At 36.2% G+C, this 25,656-nt stretch overlaps 1 protein-coding gene across 4 annotated transcripts in view; it reads right to left on the reverse strand.

Moving 5' to 3' along the window:
- PDE1A (phosphodiesterase 1A) overlaps positions 1-25,656 on the reverse strand; it is a 344,943-nt gene that overhangs the window by 218,946 nt on the left and 100,341 nt on the right. Inside the window, exon 1 of one of the 4 annotated variants that reach the window (XM_046019691.1) lies at positions 24,513-24,986. The exons of the other annotated variants lie outside the window; for them this stretch is intronic. Within the exon in view, the coding sequence (XP_045875647.1) occupies positions 24,513-24,565 (53 nt within the window). The 5' untranslated portion in view covers positions 24,566-24,986. Of the gene's footprint in view, positions 1-24,512; positions 24,987-25,656 lie in introns of those variants that run through there. 4 annotated transcript variants of the gene reach the window in all.

Consider the following 25,656-nt stretch of genomic DNA (forward strand, 5'->3'; position numbering starts at 1 on the left):
TATCTTTTTGACCTTTAGTCTGGCAATTTCAGACCAGGAACATGGTCGTGGTGGATGAGGGAGACCTGAGGTGGAGTAGAGATGAGGAGATTTAAGATGAGGTGCTGATTGAAAGGTAACAGCTATATATTCCTGGAAGGTATCGGGAAGACAAAATGAGAGGACTGAAAGGTGGGCAATTCTATTGGCAGCAAAGACTCATCAAGTAGAAGTGATTCCAAAAAAAGTAATGAGAAAGAAACAGGGAGTGAGATAATAAAATCAAGCCTGACCAATGTCAGAAACTGCATTAAAGAGGCAAGCCCACAGAAACTGGGACTGCAATATTTTGAAACCAGGAAAACTTTTATAAACATATGAAACAAGTCAGAGGATCATAGGGAAAGGGAGGGAAAAATGAAGCAAGACGAAATCAGAAAGAGGGACAAACTGTAAGAGACTCAATCTCAGGAAACAAACTGAGGTTGCTGGAGAGGAGGAAGGTAGGAGGAAGGAGGGGCTGGGTGGTGGACACTGGGGAGGGTACGTGCTATGGTGAGCGCTGTGAATTGTTCAAGACTGATGATTCACAGACCTGTACCCCTGAAACAAATAATATATTATATGTTAATTTTTAAAAAAGGGGGGGTATGAATTGCTTCCAAGTCATTTTAGCCCAGTAATTACAGGTAGAAATAGATGAAATCTCATCTCTGCATAAGTTCTAAAGAACTTTTCCCAAGTGAAGGGTTAGAGATGAAGATAAAATCTAACATGCCACTATTTCAGTATGGCCCAGGAGGAGGAGCAGCAACAACAGCACTTCAAGGCTCCTTGGTAGCACAGTACCTTGCGTCTCACCCCAGACCTCCTAGTTCAGAGTCTGCATTTCAAGAGCATCACCAGGTGAACTGTATGCAAATGACAATCTGAGAAACACTATAATACAGCCCAATGAAACTAATCTTTAACTTCAGCCAGAATGGCCAACTCACCATCCCAAAAGAAAGCCAGTGTGCTGAGCCTATTCTCGAAGCAAACCCTCATGCCATTGTTGCCACTAAAAAGGCCAGCTCCCCTTCTCTTCACCTACCTTGCTCCTATCTTCCTCCAGGGTACCCTGCAGTATTTTCTACCTCTTTCACGAAGCCTTCCTTGACTTCCACTCAGTCAGTATCTCTCAGTAAATTCACAGTATTCTTGCAGTATCCTTTATTGGCAAAGAGTTACCTACTATTTGGTGATGCTTCCTATTTTGATTATCTTGTATTATTATTTGAGGATTTAAATAGGTTTTAGACTAACTTTAGGAGACAGCATATTCATGCTGCTTGAGAATGGTTTCTTTATATAGTGTGTGGATTCTATGCAATTCATTCATAAGATTAATATAATAGAACCAAAGCCTTACTGAAGCCTGTAATCTGTCTGTAAATGCAATTAAGGCGTTCATTAAAATATATGAAATTGTGCATAGTTCACAGCTTAACTAAAACGTGAAGTACAATCAATGCAAAAAAATACCTGTTTCAATTTATAAATTCAAGGTTTTTTTTTTAACATTGTGTGTGTAACTGATTTGTAGCTAGAAACAAGTACAAACTTAAAAACTTCTCTAATGTATCTTAATCTAATATCTAGTGTATCTCGAGAAAAATTAAAGCTTTATTATTCTTGGTATTATAAGAGCTGACCACATAGTCTTTTACTACCATAAATCAACACCATTTACTTAATGAATTTAAGCTGGGTAACAGGTATTGGAACATTGTACAAAACAATGCTATGTACCATTAGGCTTTAAATTCTTCTTTTAGATTCTATTTGAATCACTCCCACCAGAAGTACCAATTAAGAGTAATATAATTAGGGGATTGAATGGTATTGAACATCTAATATGTTTTCTAAGTCTAAAATATAATAAATTTGATTATATTCCACAATTTCAAATACTTTTCAGTTACTCAACCACTCTTTCTTATTTTTAGACATAAGATTACAATACCATTTGCACTTTCCATTTCATGACTATTTCTCCACAGGCAAAAATTTGACATTAGCACTTTATAATGAAATCTAATTAATTTGGGAAATTTAAAATTAGGGAATAAAAATTGATGACTGGTGTTTAACTCAAATCCAGAAAATGTAATTACTACAATTAACAGAGTATATAAATTACATGATTGAATTTGAAAAGAAAGTGAGAAAATGAAGAAAAAGTGATCTGGCAATTAGATTACTTTTTACTGGTTAATCCTGGAAGACACTGCCCTTCATACATTGTGTTTACTTCTAGAAAGGTGAATTTCTGGACTAGAAACTTCTGGACCGCATCTAAGTGAACCACTAGGAAGCCACTCTGTGACTTTGCTTTTTAGTAAGATAGGAAAATAAAAACTTGAATTGTAACAGATTCCTGGGAGCTACAGATATCTCTTCCAGCCCAGTGCACAATGATTTTTAAATTGTCTCTCTAAACTGTTTTTGTTATAGCGTAACATGTAGAGGCAGGAATAATATTCTCCTGTTCATCTGTTTGGGCTTCTGAATATCAACAGAGGTTCACTTTATCTTATCTTCCATAGATACTTTATAGTAACATTCTGCCCTCTGCTCATTACCACCTCCACTTTCAGTTAAATTGCTCACCCCTTGAGTAGTAAATGGTAAAGTACTAAATCAAGTACCCATAATTAGAGAAAAAGCTAGAAATTGTACATATTTGCTTTTGATTTGACCTTACTTTTCTCCTTTGTGACTCTAGAAATCACAGTGTGGTGAACTTGGATTCCCTCCCGCCATACCCCCCCCCCCCCCACCCAGCACTGAGCTGAAGCCAGCCCCTGCCAGGTCTTAAGAAGTCATTGTGCTCATGGCTTTCCAACTCCAATCCATGGTGGAAATATTTATACCAGGGAAACCAGTCAATCCTACAAATTAGGGCTTTTAAATTTCTTTTCATAATGACAGTTTACCAGCACACCACTACTTCTAGCTCTCTTTAAGAAAATAAATGAAGTCCAGAGGCGCCTGGGTGGCTCAGTGGGTTAAAGCCTCAGCCTTCCGCTCAAGTCATGATCTCAGGGTCCTGGGATCAAGCCCCGCATGGTGCTCTCTGCTCAGCAGGAAGCCTGCTTCCCTTTCTCTCTGCCTGCCTCTGCCTATTTGTGAACTCTTGTCTGTCAAATAAATAAATTAAAAAAAAAAAAGAAAATAAATGAAGTCCCATCAGTATCAAGCAGTGGGGAAGTTTGAATTTCATTCATCACATAATAAAGGGGCATTATAAGAAGTTTAGGTGAGTAGGCAGGGACAGACAAGTCAGTTGCTTAGTTTCACAATGTTTATTAATGGAAATAACAGAAGACTGGTTGTCAAGTTCTAGTTAGAGGCATAAGTCACTACTGATTGCTGCTTTACTGGCCAACCAATCCCCTATCCCCAAAATCATAGGTGTATAACAGTAGAAAAATGTATACCACAAAACTGTTCTCTCAGAGTTGCTTACTAACCTCTTTTGGAACCACTATCCAAATAACAATAAAACCACTCCCTTAACTTGATTATTTGTTCAACAGCAATTTTAATTTTTTTTCTTTTTTTTTTTACAGAGAGAGAGAGAGAGAGAGAGAGAGATTACAAGTAAGCAGAGCAGCAGCCAGAGAGGGGAGGAAGCAGGCTCCCTGCCAAGCAGAGAGCCCGATACGGGGCTCGATCCCAGGACCCTGAGATCATGACCTGAGCTGAAGGCAGAGGCTTAACCCACTGAGCCACCCAGGCGCCCCTCAACAGCAATTTTAAAAAGGCAAATACAGCAATCTAGGCTTACTTTCAAAATAAAATCCAAATTTCTAGTTAACTTTCATCAATTGTATATAACAACTTCTCAATCCAATGGTTTTTAGCTATGGACAGCCTTTTCACCTCAAACTTTTATCATAAAGTAGAAAATGCTCGAGACAGAATGCAGAGGTCAGACTTCACCACTCACCATGTAACCCCACGACTCTGCACTTGCATAACTCTCTCTTTTGCATTATGTGTAGGAATAATAATAAATGCTGCCCCTTCCTCAGGACTTATGTCAGACTTAAACTTAAAACAATAGAGGAAGAATATATAGAAACATCCTAGGTACTTAGGTTTATTATTTCTGTAGAAGCCCAAACTAAAAATATGAGAGGGGATATTATTTTCACCAAATAAGCAGGCAATAGAGTCTACTATGGGCAATGTTCAAATGACAACAGACTGAATCACACAAAACTGGTGTACACTTGGTCATAGTCAACGCACATCATAGCCATGTTGGGTGATGGCATCACCATGATTAGTAAAAGAGATAAAAATACACACACACACACACACACACACACACACACACACACACACACATATATATGATAGGTAGATAAAATTCACTGATACAGCCTTCCCCAGGATAAAATGAGGAGTGCACATGAAGTGAAACATGTAAATCAACTGTTACTCTTCTACTGCTCCAATATCATTTATATAAGGGGAAAAAGAAGACATAGCTGATATTGAAAGGGAACCTGCTTGCTCCTTGACCCTGCCTGATGCCACTAGAGTCAGTGATACCTTGTATTTCATGAGTCTAAGTTCTAGATGGGATTTTGTCAGGTGGTCCTGCCATAAGTTTTTCTTGTAAGAAACCAAGAATATGCCTTTTAGAGATTTGATTCTTTTCACCCACTATGTTTGTTACTCCATTTTCATCATTTTCTGGCTTTCACTTCACAAAAGCAACAGTCACCAAATCTTTGTGTCCTAAAATTAACCAACCAAACAAACAAAAACAAAAAACATTAGCCTACAAATATGTACTCCTCAAATGGGAAGATTTATGGACCCATGAGGTCAATGTAATTTTATTAAAAAAATTAAATTTCTATATGATCATGATAGCTATCATTTATGAAATGTTGAGACTTCTTTGAGCACTGTTGAGTACTTTCTGTATGTTATTTTATTGTCACTTCAACCCTGCATGGTACTACTATAATTATGCCCATTTTATATGAAGAAATAAAAAGTCAAACTGGGCCTGAAATTCCAAAAATCTTTTACAGAGTATTTTTTGGGGATTAGGCTTTAAACAGCCGGAAGTTCACTGCATTTATTTAGTAGTTTTCATCTTTCAGCCAAAACATAAAGGAGTAGTTTTGATTCCTAGTTAAATTATTTTTAGGTTCTTAGACTCACAGTAAAAATGTAGATTTCCAGTAATGCTTGCAGACCAAACATGGCTTATTTTAAGCAATTGTTTATTATTCATTTATCATGTGCCTTTTCATTCAATAAGTATGTATTATCAACTGCTATACTCAGAACTCTGGTGGAGACAAAGAAATAGAAAGCTGTTTCCCACAATCATCCAAGAAGAATTTTTAAAATAACCCTGAGTTTTAGCCAGTGGAATACCCAGCATGTTGGACACACAGAGTGGATCGTTTTTTAACACTTTTCTCACATATGATCATTCAATAAGACAAATAATAGTGGCTAGAGAAGAAATTAGATAGTAAACATTTTCTCTAGCTGAACTTGGGCTAGTATGACCGTATAAAAATATAAATAATAAAATAAGCATTAGAGATATTTCTGAAAACTGAAAAAGCAATGGATTAATGTTTAATTAATGTATTTTGTTTGTATAAAGGAATAAAAGTATATCTACACGGTGTTCTGTTGAAGTAATCAATAATATTACATTTTCTGTGTTGAGCCTTAAGGTCTGCATATTTTTCAATGATGCTGCCAAAATTGATCTTCAATAGCCAGATTTGTTCATCTGGCTTCACCAAGAGTAACTCAAAGGGCACTTTGAAAACTTTGCCTTCACATGAAGCAACAGATATAAAAATACACAGAAGAAAATATCAAAAGTCTGTTTGGCAGAGACTTATGGAATCCTTATTTCACAATGAAGTGCTATTGATGCCATTGTTTCTTTGGGTTGATTCTAATAACTTTCAAATGCAACTGCAGTTGAAAAATCGCCACTAAAAGGTCTTCACTAGAAAAGTCAGCATAAGTTTGTACTATACTTGGTAAACTTTTCTAAAGTTTATAATTATTCAGGATCATTTGTGTCTGATTTGAATGCAGTTTTTGTTTTCTTCATTATACATTAAAGAGAATATTTAAAAAAAATGATACCACGGTGACCAAAAAACAAAACTTGACCTCTTGGCCAACTGCTTACTCTTGAAATAAATGTAAGTAGCTGAGTCTGCTTGCGCCAGGGGACTACTAGATAACTGGAGATTCCCCCATATATCTTTCTTATAGAATACAATATTTATTAAAGAATAAGTAATATATATGTATATACAATATATATGTATACACACAGATGCATACTATACACACTGTTTGTATATATAAAATAATACATTTGTATTTATATATACAATATTGTATCTATACAGTAACACAATATAATAGAAGTTAAGCCAGCTTAGGGTACCTGAGAAGTATTTTATCAGTGATACTACTTAGAATTGTTGGCACATGGTGATAATAAAAAGCAGACTGACTTTTAATTGGTTATTAGTACTTTTTAATTCTTTGTAGAAAATGTTGGCCTATACTGCCTGCGCCCAGAGAGAACAACCCCATTGCCACAAACTTGGCATTGCCACTGGTTTGACTCAGTGGAATTTGGTCAACCAATTTACACAAAAAGAATTAATGTTTTTAAAGGTACTTGTCAATAAAAAAACAGTAGCTACCCAAATCCTTCACCCCATCTTTTATTCCCCAAACAATTACTCCCAGCTATTTGAGACAATACGCTGTCCTTAAACTTTGCATGGATTTTGTACTTTGGCAGATGTGAGCTTGAATCTTGGCTCTGCTACTTACTAGCTCCATCTTGGATACTGGTCAGTTGCCATTCTGCAACTCTGTGTTGACTTCCTTTATTCTTCCCTAATTCTCCTCTCCCCCCACCCCACATGGGCCTTTTCTCCCATTTCTTTCTTTAGCCCTCTTAACTTTATACCTTTATCTTTAGCCCCTGATCTTTGTACCTTCTCTCTCTTGAAATCTAACCTTTTTCTCCTTCTTCAACTAGCACTTTTATTGGGTGCCTTGGCTCAGTCAGTTGAGTGTCAGCCTTCCACTCAGGTCATGATCCCAGGATCTTGGTATTGAGTCCCCCATTAGGCTGCCTGCTCAGTGAGTAGTCTGTTTCTCCCTCTACCTTTCCCTCCTGCTCATGCTTCCTCTCTCTCTTTCTCTCTCAAATAAATAAATAAAATATTTAAAACAATAACAACAACAAAACTAGCATTTTTCTTAAAGTATCTCCTAAATCTGGCTCCAGGTTCACTCCTCAATTATGAATAATTTGCTAGAAATTTCTAGTGGGATGAAGTTATGACTTCAATGATTGATCTCAAATATTGGTTCGAGCTTAATTAGATAATCAGTAAGATAAGCCCAGAGTCTCTTTTAAAAAAAAAATTCCCTGACATTATTCATTCACTGGGCAAATACTAATCTTGCACTCTTTACGTAGGAGACATTGGCACTAGAGATGTGACATGTGCAAACTCAATCCCAATTCTGTAGACCCAGAGCCTATATTCCAGGGTGGTAAGTCCAGGGCATAGTTAGGATGCCACAGGGCTTGAACCCCATTAAACCACATCCATTCTGCCAGCTCACATGGTGCTGCCCGCCTGCCAGGCCCACAGGGTTTGAAAAAGGCTTTGATGATATCATCATCCCAGAATATCTAGAGGAACTGAAGTTCATGGATTTTTATGCCAAAGGCAATGAGATGATTGCCATGGCCTGCATGAACTACAATCCCATTGTGTCCAAGATGGCTGAAGTGTTGGCCTTCTCTATGCCATCCAGAAGCAGGAGATGGAGACTGGTGACAGATCCTCACAGGGAAGGGATCCTGAGCTCACATGCAGCAGACTTGTACCAGACATGCTGGGAATAGAGGCCAAGCCCAAGGACAGATGCCAACCTTAAATTTTCCAGGATCCCCCAGTGCAAAACCTGAGCCTTTCCAGTGCTTTCCTTTACTGCCTGGCTCTGCTCCAGAGAAGGGTCTCTGGAGTCTGTGTCTGGGTCTCTATCTCTTTCCAGTGGAAGAGACAGACACAAAGCAAATAAGAAATGTAAGTGTATAACTACAAACTGTGATAAACATTTCAAATGGAAGTTAGAGGGGAAATAACCACGTTCTCATTTCTTGATAGGTCTATGGAGCATCTTTTTTATCCTTCCATTCGTGACAACAGAATTAATGGGAGGATCACTGGGTATACCATATGGACAGGGGAAGTCAAGATCTCTTTATAATGATGAATGTCCAGACTTCCTGATCTCATTTAACTGCAGTAGTTAATTACTAAAATTATATATGCCGTATGGCCTGCCAGTAAAAATATTAATATAAATTAAATATGGTATCTCTTCATGATACTTTTGAATCTGATCATTAAATAGCCAAAACACAATCAATAATAAGAATAGTAATTTTCATTATAAAGAGTTCAAAATAACAAATATGTTTTTGTGCTTTCTTCCATTTTCAGAGCAAATAGTCCATAAGATATCTCCTAATGAATGGTTCTAAATTTATACTTTATAATAATAAATTTGTGAAAAAATCAAAATTTTACAATGAACAATGAACTTAATTTACTATTTTAAAATGTCCCCACAGTTTGAAACTGTGAATAAACCTTTATTAAAGTATATTTACTTCAGAGAAATCTGTATCTTTTTATTTTTTAGTAGAGAGAGAGAGCTCAAGTGGGGAGGGGCAAAGGAAAGGGAGAGAGAGAATTTTAAGTAGGTTCCATCCTGAGCTTGGGACCCAATGCAGGACTTGATCTCACAACCCTGAGATTGAGAACTGAGCCAAAATCAAGAGTCAGATGCTCAAATGACTGAGCCACCTGCATGCCCCAAAGAAAGCCTATATCTTGATATGAATTGTTTCCAGCTATAACAATAATGATTAGCAATGTAAATATGAGTGTGGGAATACTCTCTAATGAATAAATAAGGATTGTAATACAATGAATATATGGTTATACAATAAAGTAACACAGCTGGGCTCACATAGCCTGTGTCATTCTGGGTAAAGCATTTCCATTTCTCAAACTCTATTTCATAAGGGTAGTATAATTACTTTCGGCAACAATGTAGAATAATAAAACTTGCAAGACTGGGGCACCTGGGTGGCTCAGTGGGTTAAAGCCTCTGCCTTCAGCTCAGGTCATGATCCCAGGGTCCTGGGATCGAGCCCCGCATCGGGCTCTCTGCTCAGCAGAGAGCCTGCTTCCTCCTCTCTCTCTCTGCCTGCCTCTCTGCCTACTTGTAATTTCTGTCTTTCAAATAAATAAATAAAATCTTTAAAAAAAAAACTTGCAAGATATTTGGTAAACATAGAGAATTTAAAAATTAAGTGTACACCCATCAACTACTAATCAACCTCTACATTTATTTACTTGACAATCATCAATAAGTTCATACTAAGAAAAGAAGATAGGATATCCACTAAATAATAAACCATCATGCCAATTTCTGGTAAATATGCTCAGGAATACAGAGCTACATAAAATAAACAAATACATAAACAACAACAAAACCAAAAAATCTTTTACCTCTAAAGTCCAAGAGAAGAGAAGCTTATTTTTACTGAATGAATCAGGGAACACTTCATGAAGACAGTAGTAGCTTTTTGAATTAGGACTTAAAGCATGAACAAAAACAGACAGGAAGTTGAAACAGCAGATGGAGGGGAAGCACTGAAACAGAGGAAGCAGAATGGACATACGTTCAGGAAGGGAAGCATGCGACAGGTCCTAGCGGACAGTAAGCATCCAGAACAAGTGTAACATAGGATTTGTGATAGGAGGAAAGAGGTGAGGTAAACGGAAAGTAGGTATAAAGTGTTTTAAATGACAAAAGAGTCAATATTTCATAGTTGAAAATGAAGAGTCGCTACAAATTATGGAAGGAGTGACATACCCATGACAAAGTTCTAAAGATGAATCTAATGACTCTAGAAACAAGGAACTGTGAAAGCAGGGTTGGAGATTAGAAATTTAATCTGAGAAATATAAAATTTTAGATTGAAAGGGGAAAAGGTTTTGAAGTGAAAAGGCACAAAGAGGAGAGAAATAAGTAATTTTTTTTAAAAAACAGAACACAAAGAATTTTATATTCATTTTGTTGTGGAAAATAGTAAGTTAAAGAGGCATCAAAAACAATAGATTTCAAGCTGAAATGACAAGGGGAGTAGAAGTACAAGGAAGCATTTTATGTTTTCTTTAGTAGCTACCAACAAACAGCCTAGGCTGTTAGTCTAAGCAAGATTCCTCAAACAGTTTACTGGAGACTTTGATATGTTTATAAATATTCAACACAAAGAGAGTTTTGCTGTCAATTTAGGACACACTAAATATCTTATCTCCCTCTTAAATATTTACATTTAACATAAATATAATAAAGTTCCAGGAAATTATGTAGTGTGTACGTGTGTGTGTATGTGTGTGTAAAACTACTAAATCTCATAGGACACTAGTGCTACCAGGGACAAAGTTTGGAGAGCCAAGCATACATATTCCCCTGAACTTATTCTTACAGAGGAAGCAGGTGTTAAAATAAATCTCATTGGAATGAATTAATATCACATATCAGGAAATCATTCAGGTAGAAATGTCTAAGAGACAAGAAGAGATATAAATTGTCACTCAGAATAGAGCTGAGGTCTGCAAATATAAATGTAGAAGTCACCTAACAGAGAAGGTCATTGAGATTATGAGAAGAGGTAGTTTTGCAAGGGACAAGAAAAGTTAATGAGAGGATGTGGAAGCTGTAGACAGTCTACATTTTAGGGTCTAATAAGTGGAAGGGAGGGAGATTTAAGTGTAACTTGAAAGAATAGAAAACCTAAGGGAAAATTATTTTAGAATGAGCATCTCCAAGTTAATAAACTATAGAGAGAGACATCACCTAAGCATTCTAATCTAAGTCTTAAATGTGGAATTCTAGACCATTCCCTTGGCATCCCAATCTTTAAGAGAAAATCCAAAAACCTAAAAGCCTGGAAGTCCTGGGACCAGTGTCCAATCAGATTTGAACTTTGAACTCAGTTCTAGGTGGCCTTGAATGTTCTAATGTTTACAGTTGTAGGTAGAACTCCAACACACTAATTGGCATATCCATTCATTTTCTGAGAATATCTTCAGTTATTCTCACACAGGTAATGCTAAGTACTCTGGTGTCCCTCAGGAGAGAAGGGAGAAAAAAAAGAGTAGGGAGTGGGAAACAGTAACAATCATATTTTTATCTAGATATCTGTAAGAAATCTAAACTGAAAAAACTAGATGCAAGCTAGGATCCTTCACCAGCACAATGTTGACATAGCCTCCACTAAATAGATAAATGAGGCTACATTGCCAACGGGACTAATAAGAGGGGGAAACAATGTGTTGTTAGGTAAAAAGAAGGATAAAGCAGAACAGATTATCCAGATTATACATACTGATCACAATTATTCAACTTTAGTGGCTCAATTTCCACATGGTTTGTCTAAAAGCTGGTGTACAGAATTAATAAGAATTTTTAAATAAAATTTAGATCAATGGTCATTTGGTACAGCTGTTTGGCTCCTCAGAATATAGTCAGAAAGTGTTTTCCATTTTTTAAATAAGATCAAGAAATAATGGGTCTACTTTAGAAATAGAATAAATTTTAAATAAATTGTCTTTGCCACCCTGTGCCACAAATATGTGTGTGTGTGTGTGTGTGTGTGTGTGTGGTGTGTGAATTTTTAAATATTTGGTTCTTGAAAAAAGAGAGAAAATAGCCTTGTTAAGGTTATTGTATTGTTCCACTTAACAATACGTAGGATTTACTTTCCCTTTAGAAGATACATTCTTAGTATGATATTTCAGGAAAAAAATTACAATAAAGTAAAATATTTTAAAATAAAACAAGAAAGTTTTATGGCACTGTAGAATGGTCTAAGGTAGGTTAAAATAAAATATCACCTGAACAGTAAATTTCAAGCATTTTGAGTATGAGGAAATTTACAGAAAGTGAAGCCCAAGAAAGAAAGATTGATAGGATGGCTACAGTCAAATTATATTTTATTCATGTCTATTAATGAAATCATAATGAAGTCATAATGAAATCTAGTTCTAGTCTTGAACAACCTAGAAGCCACTTCCTTTAGTACCTAAAAGAGTCTTTCTACTGCTTACAAAATGTTGTTTATACTATAGTAGCAACAAATCTCTTCTGTATAGAAACACTTTCAAAGCAAATGCCTGAACTTTATCTTTCTTTTCCCTCCTCTCTCTTTACTCCTTCTGGAGACAGTATTTCATGTCCTAAAATTCCTAGTGTCTCAAATGTGATGTGTCAAATCTATGTTTGTGCTTGTATGCTCATCACAGTAAATCATATGACCAGAAAACACATGTACTCTTGCTCATTGTTTTTTTCTTGCCCTACCTCTGGAACAGAAAATTTTCATGAATATAATGACTATTAAATAATTGAGTAGCTCCAAGTAATTTTTGAAGGTGATTTTTACAGTCATTTCCTTGGCTAATGAGAATGGGTTATACCTCAAGGAAGGACTGTAGCCTGGCATACACATTAAGGTCCCCTAACACTATCTGATATGGTGATACAATCCGTGATGGCAAGCCACACTCAGTCTGTTTATTCTTAATATCAGTCCTCTTTAGCTTTTCCCATGTAGCTGGTTGTGACCCCTTGAGCCTCAGTTTTTCACCAATAAAATGGAGATCTACATATTTTCCTTTCTATCTCAAAAGAATATTGTATGAACAAATAGTATAAAAGATGTTAAAAAATGTTTTTCAAAACGGGATTCTACACAAGCATGAACCATCATTATTCAAAATGGTATTATTTGAAGATTTTGTGTCACCTGCATTTTGCTAAGGGTGAATTTAAAAGCAATGCTTTAAAAAAAAAAAAAAAAGCTCTCTTCAGGAAGAAATCAGGAAAAAACCAAAAGAGCTAGGTAAAATGCTGCCAAATTTGTGTGTACATGATACCTGGGTGTGATAATCCACAGATAACTCCCATCTGTTATTTCTTAATTTACCCTCAGCTGTTTCAATAATGTGATATTGTTCATCATTTCTCAATCTTTTCAAAATATTTCTTCTTCCTTTTTTTTTAAACACACACCATTGCTGTTATGTAACAGCACATTAACTATTTTCTCAACTAGGCAACTTTGTGTAGATTCTCTAAGAGTAGATGGAAAATATTAACTACGGAGAAATTTCTTGGGGTCAGACTATCTTCCAGAAAACATAAGTAGGAAAAGAAGTAAAGAAAGAAGTAAAGGAAGAAAAAAGACTACCTGGAGTAAAGAGAATCTCAGAAAAATAAAGGAGGTATATTTTGGGAAAGTTTAGAAAAACAGAATGTGTACCTTGGAACACTAATTTCTGGAGTTATTAATAATCATTACATATCAATAGAATATATTTGGGGAATATTGGAGTAAAGAAACTTAAGCTGGGGTGCCTGGGTGGCTCAGTGGGTTAAAGCCTCTGCCTTTGGCTCAGGTCATGATCCCAGGGTTCTGGGATCGAGCCCCTCATCGGGCTCTCTCCTCAGCGGGGAGCCTGCTTCCTCCTCTCTCTGCTTGCCTCTCTGCCTACTTGTGATTTCGGTTTGTCACATAAATAAATAAAACCTTAAAAAAAAAAACTTAAGCTATGCTGCAAAAAATCAAATACACCTTGTAAATATATTCTTGGTGTTTGGAAGCGTTCAGTAATAGAAAATAACATCATAAATCTATACTATAAAGAATAAATAATTTTGGGGGGTGCCTGGGTGGTTCAGTGGGTTAAAGCCTCTGCCTTCAGCTCAGGTCATGATCCCAGGGTCTTGGGATTGAGCCTTGCATTGGGCTCTCTGCTCAGCGGGGAGCCTGCTTCTCTCTCTCTGCCTGCCTCTCTGCCTACTTGTGATCTTTGTCTGTCAAATAAATAAATACAATCTTAAAAAAAGAATAAATAATTTTTAAAACATAACAGTCATAAATCCCTGGAGACCAGACATTATGAATGAGATTCATGTATGGTTCAAATGCATAAGAAAGCATTATTTTATTTCAGTATTTAAAAGGACTCGTTTCCATGTCATGGTTTTAGTGGAATTAGAATCGAATTATCCAAAATTAATTATGTTCAGTTTGTATTAAAATAATGAATTGTCTCAAGACTGTTAGCAGGAGGGGCACCTGGGTGACTCAGTTGTTAAGCATCTGCCTTCAGCTCAGGTCATGACCCCAGGGTCCTTCTCCTTCTCCCTCTCCTGGTCCCCCTGCTTGTGCTTGTGTGCGTGCTCTCTCTTTCTCTCTCTCTTACTCTCACTGTCACTCTCTGTCAAATAAATTAATAAATGAAATCTTAAAAAAAAAAAAAAAAGACTGTTAGCAGGACACTTGGTAAAAATCAACTCTCCAAAAGAAACCAAGAAAATGTAGGTCATCATTATGGGCTTAATAGCTCATGTTCTACGAAATTACTGAAACTTCTTCAATGTTTAATTTTTTAAACTTTTTTTTAAAGATTTTATTTATTTATTTATTTGACAGAGATCACAGTAGGCAGAGAGAGAGAGGAGGAAGCAGGCTCCCCACTGAGCAGAGAGCCCGATGTGGGGCTTGATCCCAGGACCCTGGGATCATGACCCGAGCCAAAGGCAGAGGCTTTAACCCACTGAGCCACCAAGGTGCCCCTAATTTTTTAAAACTTTTTTTAACCAAGACTTTCACACTATAACTCTGGAGTCAGGTGAGCAATATTTGACTCATCAGTCAAATAAGAGTCAAGAGGACATCACTGTTTTGTTAATATATATGTATTTTTTCCTATCCTCACTTGTTTCTCAGATAACTTCAACAACATGAAATAAAAATTCATATTATATGCTATCTTTTCAATTGGCTGAATGAAGTTGGACTATAGATGGAATTAAGGAAAGAAGAATCAGAAAAAGCATAAGGGTTTTTAAAGAGCATTAGTTGCATTAATTGACTCAATTTTATGTGCTTCCCTTTAGTGATATTCTCCCACACAAACTCTGGGTTTGGCCATGTGACTTTTTGATTTTTCCAATGGAACAGAAGCAACCTGCCTCAATTCAGGCTGAGAGCCTTGAAAAAAAATGTTTGTGAGTTTCTGCTTCCTCAGTGGATTCCTGCTTCTACCATGAGAAAATATCCAGGCTAGTCTGCTGGAGGGATATGAGAGACACATGGAAGAAACTCAAGTCATGTATCCAAGGTCCTCCTAAGCCAGCCAGTTCACAGCAAACCTATGATCTTGCCACGGATGCGTGAGAAAGCCCATTGGGATCACAGAAGCAGTCAGCTGATACAGATTCATGTTGTTTTAAGCCACTATGTTTTAGGGAGATTTATAAACAGCAATAACTGAAAGACTGTCCTGTGAAAAAGAGTTTGGATCCTTCTCATTCCAGTTCTGCTAAGAGAGAAAAAAAGTTTTTATTGATTGAAAGACAGATTTCCATTTAAGAAAGTAATTTCTAACAAGTCATGATTGTTCAAAGGGGGAATGGGGTATAGGCATTGAATTCACTAATGCTGAAATAGTTCAAGTTGGGGCTAAGAAGAATGCATTTTATTCATTCAACAAATATGTTTCTTCATTTTTTCCCTTATTGTTACAAAATTATATACAAGATCATCAGTAAAAGTGCATTGTAGAGTTTGGTTTTCTCATTCATAACTAGTAGTGGAAACAAAAACCAAATACCCATCCTTCTAGCAATCCTCTGTGAAACGGCTGCCAGAATTTTTAGCCAAGACTTACTGGCCATCATTCGCCCAGCAAATGGATTATCATTATGTAGACCTAACTAAACAAATTATTCACCCTATCATTCATTCATTTCAAGGGTCACCAGCTAGCAGTCTGTAGCTGGATTTTGTTTAGTCTTTCACTTTTTTTTTTTTCCAATAAAGATTTATTTATTTATTTGAGAAAGAGAGAGAGCACAAGCACATGCATGCACGGGCAGGGGGAGGGACAGAGGGACAAAATATTTCAAGCAGACTCCCCGCTGGCCGTTTTGGGGCTCTTGGGCTCCATCCCACAACCCATGAGATCACAGCCTGACCTAAAACCAAGACTCGGATGCCAACCAACTGAGCCACCCAGGCACCTCAGTCTTTCACTGCTTTTAAAAATGTAAAACTAAATGGTTTCATTTCCCGTCTACCATCATTCCCACACCTCCTATTTCACACATTTACAGTTCTGAATTAGTCTCTTTTTGAAGACTATGTAAGTGCTTACTTGTGACACACATTCCACCAAAAATTATGGGAAATACAAAGGTGAATTCAATATTGATTCTAGCTTCAGAAATCTTAAAATGTTTTTAGGAGAGTTGATCCTCTTACTTAAGTAATTATAATAGAATCAAGTGTCGTGTGCAGTAAAAGAAATCCAGATAAAATGACATGGAATCTCAGAGTTAGAAAAAATTAGACGCAGCTGAACTGAGTAGCACATGCTTAATTAGTTGGCACAGAAATTTGCAAGAGTCTCTTTTTTCTATTTCATGTTGTTCCACAAAGACATTACCACTGGAATAGCGATAAGCATTCAGAATCTTCATTAGAAGAGACATCTAACAAACAGGTGGTCCCAGATTATCACATGTCCCGACTTTCATCCAAATTTTAATTTAATGGTATAATTTAAAACTGACTTTGATCTAGTGGGACTTTCCTTTTCTTCCTCAATTAGGACTCAAAAACTGTCATGTTTGTACGTTAAAGATACAAACATGCTGTTTTTCATTACTTTGGTCTCCAATTTGTTCCAAGCTCTCTGATCTTTGAAAATGTCAAATTAAATATTAACATTTTTAAAGCTGAAGTGGTGATTTTTCATAATAAAGGCCCTTGACATTCAGTACCTATAAACAAGTGGTTAATAAGTATATAATTAATATTTAATTACCTGTTTTAACAAACAACTCCTGTAAAAATAACATCCTAATATGCTAAAGCCTGGAGTGACCAAAACACTAAAAATGGTCACCAGTTTGACTCAGAATTAGTATTTCTCCATAACAAAAAAAACAAAAACACATATGGTTTTAATGGAACAGGCTTGGGATATTATGAAGATAACAAATCCGAAAGTTTTCTCTTCTGTTCTTCAAATGCGCTGTGACTGCCCCATTCACTTCTAGCAGTTCCGATTCAGGAAATGTTGGATTTTCCTCAATTAGAGCTCATGTCCAAGTGGCCTTAATCAAATACATAAATAAATGGAAGCTTTCCCATGAGAACTAACTATCAAAATTATGTCATGTTCAGTCACAAAACTGAAGAGATACAGTTTATAAATACTGCAGACCTCTTTAAACTTATTCAATCTCTACCAACCTATAAGTCATCTTAATCTTATTCTTTTTCATTGCTTTTAATCTAAACACTCTATGCAATAGACTGATTATTCCAAATATAAAAATTTCCAGATGGTATAAAACCATTAAATTATCCTGCAGATCATTTTACCTGCACAATCTTGATTTTCCTCATTTCAAACATCACAAAAGTCATTTCTTAATCATGCCAGTGTCCAAGATAAACACAATTATCATCAAGCGTCTCTAGCTTAGAAAACAAGATTTGTGTAGCTCCTGAGAGAGAGACATTTTTCTGTGTTTTAATCTCTATTTCTGGATCCATACCCCAAATTATTAATTAAATTTACTACTTTTTAAAGGAATTATATGCCTATAAATGATTAAATATACACTAAGATTTCAATAAACAACAGTTCTTAATATTAACATTAATACCTACTGTTGCTACTGCTGCTGGTGATGGTAAGTTCACTGGAAATAGCTTAAATAGATGAAATAATACCTGAGGAGTAAATTACTTGCTGCCTGAGTTTAAAGTGTATGACAATTATAGCTTATCTATTTGCGATGACCACTTAAAATTTAGAGCTACTTTTATCACAGCTGGGAAAAAAAGGCACAGTTCTGATAACTTTTGCATGACAAACATTACCCGATGTCTTACATTCATAAGTGTTTGTTGTTTTGCTTTGATCTTTGTAGTCCATTTTATTTTTTAAGATTTTATTTATATGTCAGAGAAAGAGAGAGTGAGAGAGAAACAACCAGGGGGAGCAGCAGGCAGAGGGAGAAGCAGGCTCCCAGCTGAGCAAGGAGTCCAGTGTAGGACTCCATCCCAGGACCCCGGGATCATTACCGAACTGAAGGCAGACGCTTAACTGACTGAGTCATCCAAGCATCCCTTTGTAGTTCATTTTAAAGAGAAATTTGAGTCTGTTCCTTGCCTTATAATTCATACAATGACTTTGACCAGTAACAAAAACATGCTGACCTAAACAATGAAAAACCAATTTTTAATAAACATCTCTCTTAATTATTCGTCTATTAATTAATATTGTGCCTGACAGCATCATAAATGTTAAATTCATTTCACTGTGTCTATTTTCCAGAAGTATTTTTCACTTTCATAGCAAAGGGAGAATAACTTAAACAATTGTTTTGTTCTATCAATTAACTGTCACATAAAAATTAACTCTTGCATTTATTAAAAAAAAACTATGAAATGAAATTTCCAGTATGTAACTATGTAACCATTGCAGGAAAATTCCTTTTTTTCTCTCTCTTTTTAAAAATTTTTAAAAAATTTTTTAAAGATTTTATTTATTTGACAGAGAGAGAGATCACAAGTAGGCAGAGAGGCAGGCAGAGAGAGGGTGAAGCAGGCTCCCTGTTGAGCAGAGAACCCAACTCAGGGCTGGATCCCAGGGCCCTGAGATCATGACCTGCGCCAAAGGTAGAGGCTTAACCCACTGAGCCACCCAGGTGCCCCTTTTTCTCTTTTTCTAAAAATTCATGATCACTTTGTCTTAGAGCCAAAAGCTGTTAAAACATTTTCATAAATATAGAATTTTATTATATTTTGGACTCCAAAATATAATAAAACTACATGGACCTTTTTCCTATGAGGAAATTCATTGCATAAAAAAGATATTTTAAATATACTATTTCATCAGATTACACCTAATTTTTTTCTCCATAATTACGTTTCACTCTGATGACTTGGACTAAATATATTCCTGTCTAAAATATGTGTTTGTGGTTACAGGGAAGGAGGTGTTAAAAAGAGGATTAATCACAGAATATCATACATACTTAAATATTTATGAGATAAAAATATCACTATCCAACCATGTATTACAATTTCTTTAAATTTTGAAGTGACTTTATATTTTATATGTGTTCAGGATTTTTGTTATTCCCAAAACACCGAAGAAAATGGGTTTGAAATATCTGAATAATTGAATATTATCCAGATATTTTACCTAGAAAACTACCATAAAGCAGCACTCAGTCAGGTGTCCCACCTGTATGAACAGGTAAAAATCTGAAACAAACTGAGGGTTTTTAGAAGGGAGGTGGGTGGGGGGATGGGTCAGCCTTGTGTTGGGTAATAAGGAGGGCATATATTGCGTGGAGCACTGGATGTGGTGCATAAACAATGAATCTCGGAACACTGAAAAAATAAATAAATAAATAAATAAATAAATAAATAAATATTTGGTAAGAAAAAATATGACCATATTGGTAAATCAAAAAAAAAAAAAAAAAACTGAAATGCTGTGCTGTCCCTACATACTAACAACTTACGGTTTAGCTGTAACACTGATGTTCATACACTGAACTTGAATGCGGAAATAAATGAAAATGACTACACTCCAAAAGGTGTATGATTTTAAATATGTAACATATATTGTATGCTATTCTTCTATAAAGCATAGACCACACCTTTGAAATTAGAAATGAGGCACAGCAATAGAGTTTGCTAGCTTTCACAGCAAAGAAAACTAGGATCTGTCTTTTCCTATGCTTTCTTATTTCATCCTCCTGCTTTCTCCATCTTCATGTGAAGAGACTATGCCTGCCAAAAGCACACAGAATTCCTCTGCTAACAGATACTTGTAAAAATAAGACTTTCGAAAAGGCATAAAGGGAAGAAACAGCATGTTCTAAATGCTGTGAAGAGCTCAACATGATTTTCATTAGTCTGAGGGCCTGGCAGCAATCTGACTTGCACTTTAAGGTCTCAGATCCTGGATGCATAGACCAGTTCTCAAATCTAGGGCTGATGAACAACTATTTGCATGATTTCTTTTGTGCCGTTTTAGTGCTCTTTCTAATGGAAAGTCACCACAAAAATAACTTATCCATTTTGAACACAGAAGAGGTTCAATAGGCTGCTGGCATCAAAGAATACTAAATAAGGCTTAACATGTGAGAAAAGTTCCAATTTATTTTTTTAATTCATTTTTTTCCTTACCTACTCCTAGAAAGAATTTGAAGCAACACATGGAAAACAATGCACATATAATAGAATTTGATAAAATATTAAATCAAATAGGAGGATCTGATAATAACAGAAACCCAGACTTCAACTTCATGGCAATGAAATTCAGATAAGAAATATTCCCACTGATGCACTTTTATTAGGAGAAACAGATTTTTCTTGATATCAAAGCTAAATGTTTATTTATCCCATGGGAATAAAGAAAGTTTGCTAAGCAATATGAATACGTAATAAGATGGAAGTGCCTTCAGCAACAGTCTTACTGAAGTTATATAAAGGTAATTCATTTAAATGGATTATAAACTGATGAATCTATTTATATAAAGAGATCAATTATGATTACCAGAGATAAAACTCTGTGGCAACACAGAAAAAGAGGTTTTAAGAAGTCTAAAAAACTGTTTCTTTTTCTTTGGAAAGTCTTTAATGTCAATGTTTATTCACATCTTGGACTTTAAAGTTCTATGTGATTTTATTTTCTATGTGCTGAGGAAAAAACTTAGTGTTGTTGATTTAAAACACATTAATATACATTTTGTGATAGTGTTCCCTTCCTGTAAAATTATAAAACCTAAAGAATTTCTCTTGAGTAATGGGAGAATCATCATTTTTATATACAATTCTGAGCTGCGGGAATGTCTACAGGCAAAACCACAAAGCGTGTTTGAGATGCACCATTTATATATTCTTGGAGCTGAATGGTCAGTCTCACTGATCCCAAGTTCCACATGACATGCATAACAGAGATCATATAAACTTCCATTTTGGCCACATAAAAACAACAACAGGAAACAAACAAACAAACAAAAACTTTGCCTTTTCCTTTCCTCACAGACCTGGTGTGAAAATATATACCTAAAATTTCCACAAAAGACTTTAAAACAGATTGGCTAACCTATGTGAGATGATTCAGGAATCACCATTGTAGGAGACTCTGACATTTTTAGATGCAGAATCTAAAGAATATGTAAGATTTCTCAAGTCTTCTGATATCATATGCAGCCATGGAATTTCAACATCCACTGTCTACTCTAAAGCCTCTCCACTAACATTTTATACTTGATGGATGACTTTTCTTGTCTGAAATTTAGGCAATTAAATTAAAAATTTAAATTCAATTTAATTTAAAATTTAATTAAAAATAATTAAAAATTGATGTCTATTCAGTTTCAATTTTTTTAAAAAATCTTGCTTATCTCTCTCAGTTCACTTAGGTGTCAGAATTAGTCATCATTGAAATCTGTCTCATCATAATTTCCCAGGACATTATCACCTCCTTTTTGGCACCCATCATCTGCCTGTGCCATAGTTATCTAGGTACATACTAGATGATATGTTATGTGAAGGCAGATACAGTTTGTTTTTCTTTATCATGTCAGACCTCCCCAGTGCAGTAGTCCAGATTCTGGACACTTTTAATCAATCAGAGAAGGCCAGGTGAGTTGAATTAAAGCTGTTGGTTAAGCTGCAGGAGAAAGTAGTCTGTATATAAAAACCTGAATCATGTCAGTATGTCAGATATTTCCCCCCAAAATCCCAGATTTATCCTCTCTTAATGATTAAAATTTTAAATGAATTATTTATAAACAGTCAACATATTACTTTCACAAAATTTCTGTTAAACATGTGACTAACACATACAAAAGTCTAGCACTAATTTTTTTACCAAGTGGGCTGAGAACTAGTATGCAAATCCCTTAGGAAATAGGGTGTGAACAAGTACATATTGAGAAGGAACCGTCTGGTACATGGGTCTCTAACCAGAAAGGCAGGTTTTCACATTGTCTCAATGTGAAAGGAGGACAATCCAGTAGTAGCCCAAGAAGACAAGGAACCAGAGAAAGGAGACCAAAAAAGAAAATGAAGTGGGACATCGGATAAGGGCATAAGATGCCAAAAGCAATCTTCAACCATTTCCCAACTTGCCCAAAAGTACAACTAGCCATCAGAAAGTCAATGCTGTGTTTTACCGAAAAATAGCCCAACACTTTCTCTGAGGAATTATGTCCAGTCATTTGAATGCTTTATTAAAGATATTCTCTGCTTCCCTTTCCCCCAAGAAAATCATATCCCGATAAAAGCAAAGCCATCTATCAATGTGCCAACTGACCAATCAATCCCAACCCCACATCTGGCCTTAACCTATTTTCAGTCAGGGACCCCTTGTATGCTTGCTTGAAAGACTTGCCTGAGTGAAAGTATGTGCTCCTCGGCAGCTCTGTTCTCTCTTCTACATCACCAGGATCATGAAGTAATTATTTGAATTTACCAAACTGTATTCTAATTATTTGGGCAAAGAATCCCAGTTACTTTATATGAAAAAGAACAGAAGCATGGATGAGCTGCAGTTTCCCTATGAGTGGCACCTTATAATTCATCAGGAGGGAATATGGATTCGCCATAAACCAGTGGAGAAGGACCACCTGCTTCAATCGCCAAAAGTTTCTCAGCGGGGTAACATACTAAAGATACTGGCTAAGTGGATCTGACATTATCCAACACGATCTTCTCTTCTTCAGTTTCCACGGGTGCCCTTTTCTAATGGTGCCTCAGTGGGGTTGAGTTTGGAATCATCTGTGCTACTGTCCTATCTTTTTGAACTCACACAATGCACTTGGGAGAAAATAGAAATTAATTACATGGGAATTATGGGAGGTGAATACACATTTGAGGGTCACTTTGGATTTTTGGTTATTTATTGCTGTCACTGCATAAAATATAAACATAGATTATGATATTAAATCCACATATAAAATTTGATTTTTAAAATATTTATTTATTTGAGAGAGAGAGAGGGAGCACAAGTGGAGTGTTGGTGGAGTTGGGCAGAAGGAGAGAAACAAGCAGGTTCCCCGCTAAGCAGGAAGCCAGCACCATGGCCACCACCAAAGGGCTCAATCCAAGGACCCTGGGATCACGACCTGAGCTGAAGGCAGATCTTTAACTGACTGATCCACCCAGGAGCCCAATTATTTTTACAAGGCTGTAAAATAGATTGAGCCAGCATTTTGTTTTAAGCTTTACTAAAGTATATTATTGCTACTAATAATACTGTAACAATGCTTTATCAATACATAAAACATACCTTGAGGCCCACTCTTATTCATTATGTGACAACCACAGAATGCCAGGAATTCCATCCATAAACTTCTATTATCCAGTAGTTAATTCTAGATCAACAACCAGTGACTGCAACTTGACTTTAATGTCTAGTTTTGCTGACATGTAGTATCTCCGCTTTGTTTAGGGTATTATTTGGGGGGAACCACAAAATTGATATATAACTAGATTCTTTTTTTAAGATCTTCTGTCTTAAAAGGCAGAAACTGTGTTGATTTTCTACCCTCTTTAAAATTCTAAATTCCTAATTCTGAATTCTAAAGTACATAAGTAACTAAAAAATCGAGGATTAAAGAGTCAATGAAGAAACTGCTGTTCTCAGGAGAAAGAGTGAGCTACCCCCCCCCCAAAGAAAACCTTAACTCAATCTATTATACTGTATCTACATTTTTACTGGCCACAGATTTCACCACAAGGTAAAATTTTTCCTCTTGCCCTTTTGTTTCCTAAACTGCATAAAGATACTCCTGAACCAGATGTAAATATATATACTTTAGTATACAGCCATCAAATTTGCATTTATCTTCCCACATATTACTGCAAAAAGGTATAGCATTTGCAGCACTGAAACACTATCTCTGAGTGTAATCAGTTGAAATAACCAAGCACAGTATTTCCAATTTAGAGGGCTGTGCAACCATTGGAAACAGCAAGGGATTGCATAATGCTTTAGAAGTTTTTCCAGTGCTATGTCATCCATGTGCCTGAATAGCTAATTTGCTTTTAAACTATATTTTGAGGATTTGATAAGAGCTTGTGCACAGTTTCAGAAAATAGAAAATAAAAGGACTCCGTAGGTATGCATGAAGTTAAACTTTAGACACACTCTATTGCTTTGCTGTAGCTTAGTGCCAGAATTCCCAAGTTAGGGATAAGGGAAAGAAATTATTTTTCCTGACAGCCCTGGAATCAACTGGGATGTAGTATTACTTACCTAAAGATGGGTCTTTGGAGATGTTTCTTCCTGATTGTAACATGGTCATCCATTTAAAGGTAAAAGTTGAACTTCTTCCTGGAAACCACTCCAGAAATCCAGGGAGAGAATGTGGAAGCTTATCCTGGTCTATTGTGCTGCAAGGAGCCCAGAAGGAAAAAGTAGTTTCCTCTTTCTCTTTTTGGGTGCTGGGAGAAAACTTCCCTGCTCTCTGCCAGCTGAGCAGTGTGTCCATAGAGGCCACATAAGACAGGCACGTTGGGGCACTCCCCCACAGAGCAGGGTGTGCAAAATCCACCAACAGTCACGGTGATACAAGAAAGAGAAGTGCACAGGACCCTCGGAAACAGAACAAAACAAACAGAAAACTTCCTACCCTAGTGGCACCCAGGTAGGAGTTCCCTGAGTTCTTGCAGCCATGAGAGCACTCCTTCCACATGCTGGTCAAGCTTGGAAAACCTAAGTCCCTCCCTGTCTTTAAAACAGCCTGTTCTGAGGCTCAACTTTTTTCTTCAAAATAAAAGTTGTACAGCTGGTTCAGCAGTCCCATGTGAGTACCCTCTGAAAGTTTGTTCTGTTAAAATAGGAACTGTATACAAATTAACGAAGGAAGATGGGCTCAGGCTGTGTGGCTGGCTCTGCTTCAAAAGATTGTAATTATTTTATAATATTGTTTTTATCCACACTGGATGTAGTGTGGAGACCACTCATGATTTTTGGCACTCATGACCTAATAGCCTACACTTGGCTAAAGTCAAAGATATCATTTCAACTGATAGAAGCCGATGTGAAGCTGGCCAGAGCTACAAAAGTTAGAAAAACAAAAATTGCTCAATTCTATCAACGACATTTTGCCCAGATGTCTGTACCCAGAGTGACTTTCCAAGGAGACACCGCAAAAAAGATATGAAAACACACACAGACACACACTTTTTTTTTTAAGTCCCCAAAACTCCCTTGGAACATAAGGTTTTTATACTATATATTCAAATTTGAATTTCAAGAATAAAAAGAAAGAAATGTAGGTATTAGAGGTAAGTTTTAAACAGCTGAAAATAAATGACATTAAAAACTGTTTTACTTGAAAGACTTAGGCTCACACTGCAGGAACTCTAGTTCTAGTTACAGATAAGATGAACCCTCA

This window comes from Meles meles, chromosome 9 (assembly GCF_922984935.1).
Source record: "Meles meles chromosome 9, mMelMel3.1 paternal haplotype, whole genome shotgun sequence".
In the NCBI taxonomy this organism is placed as follows: domain Eukaryota; kingdom Metazoa; phylum Chordata; class Mammalia; order Carnivora; family Mustelidae; genus Meles; species Meles meles.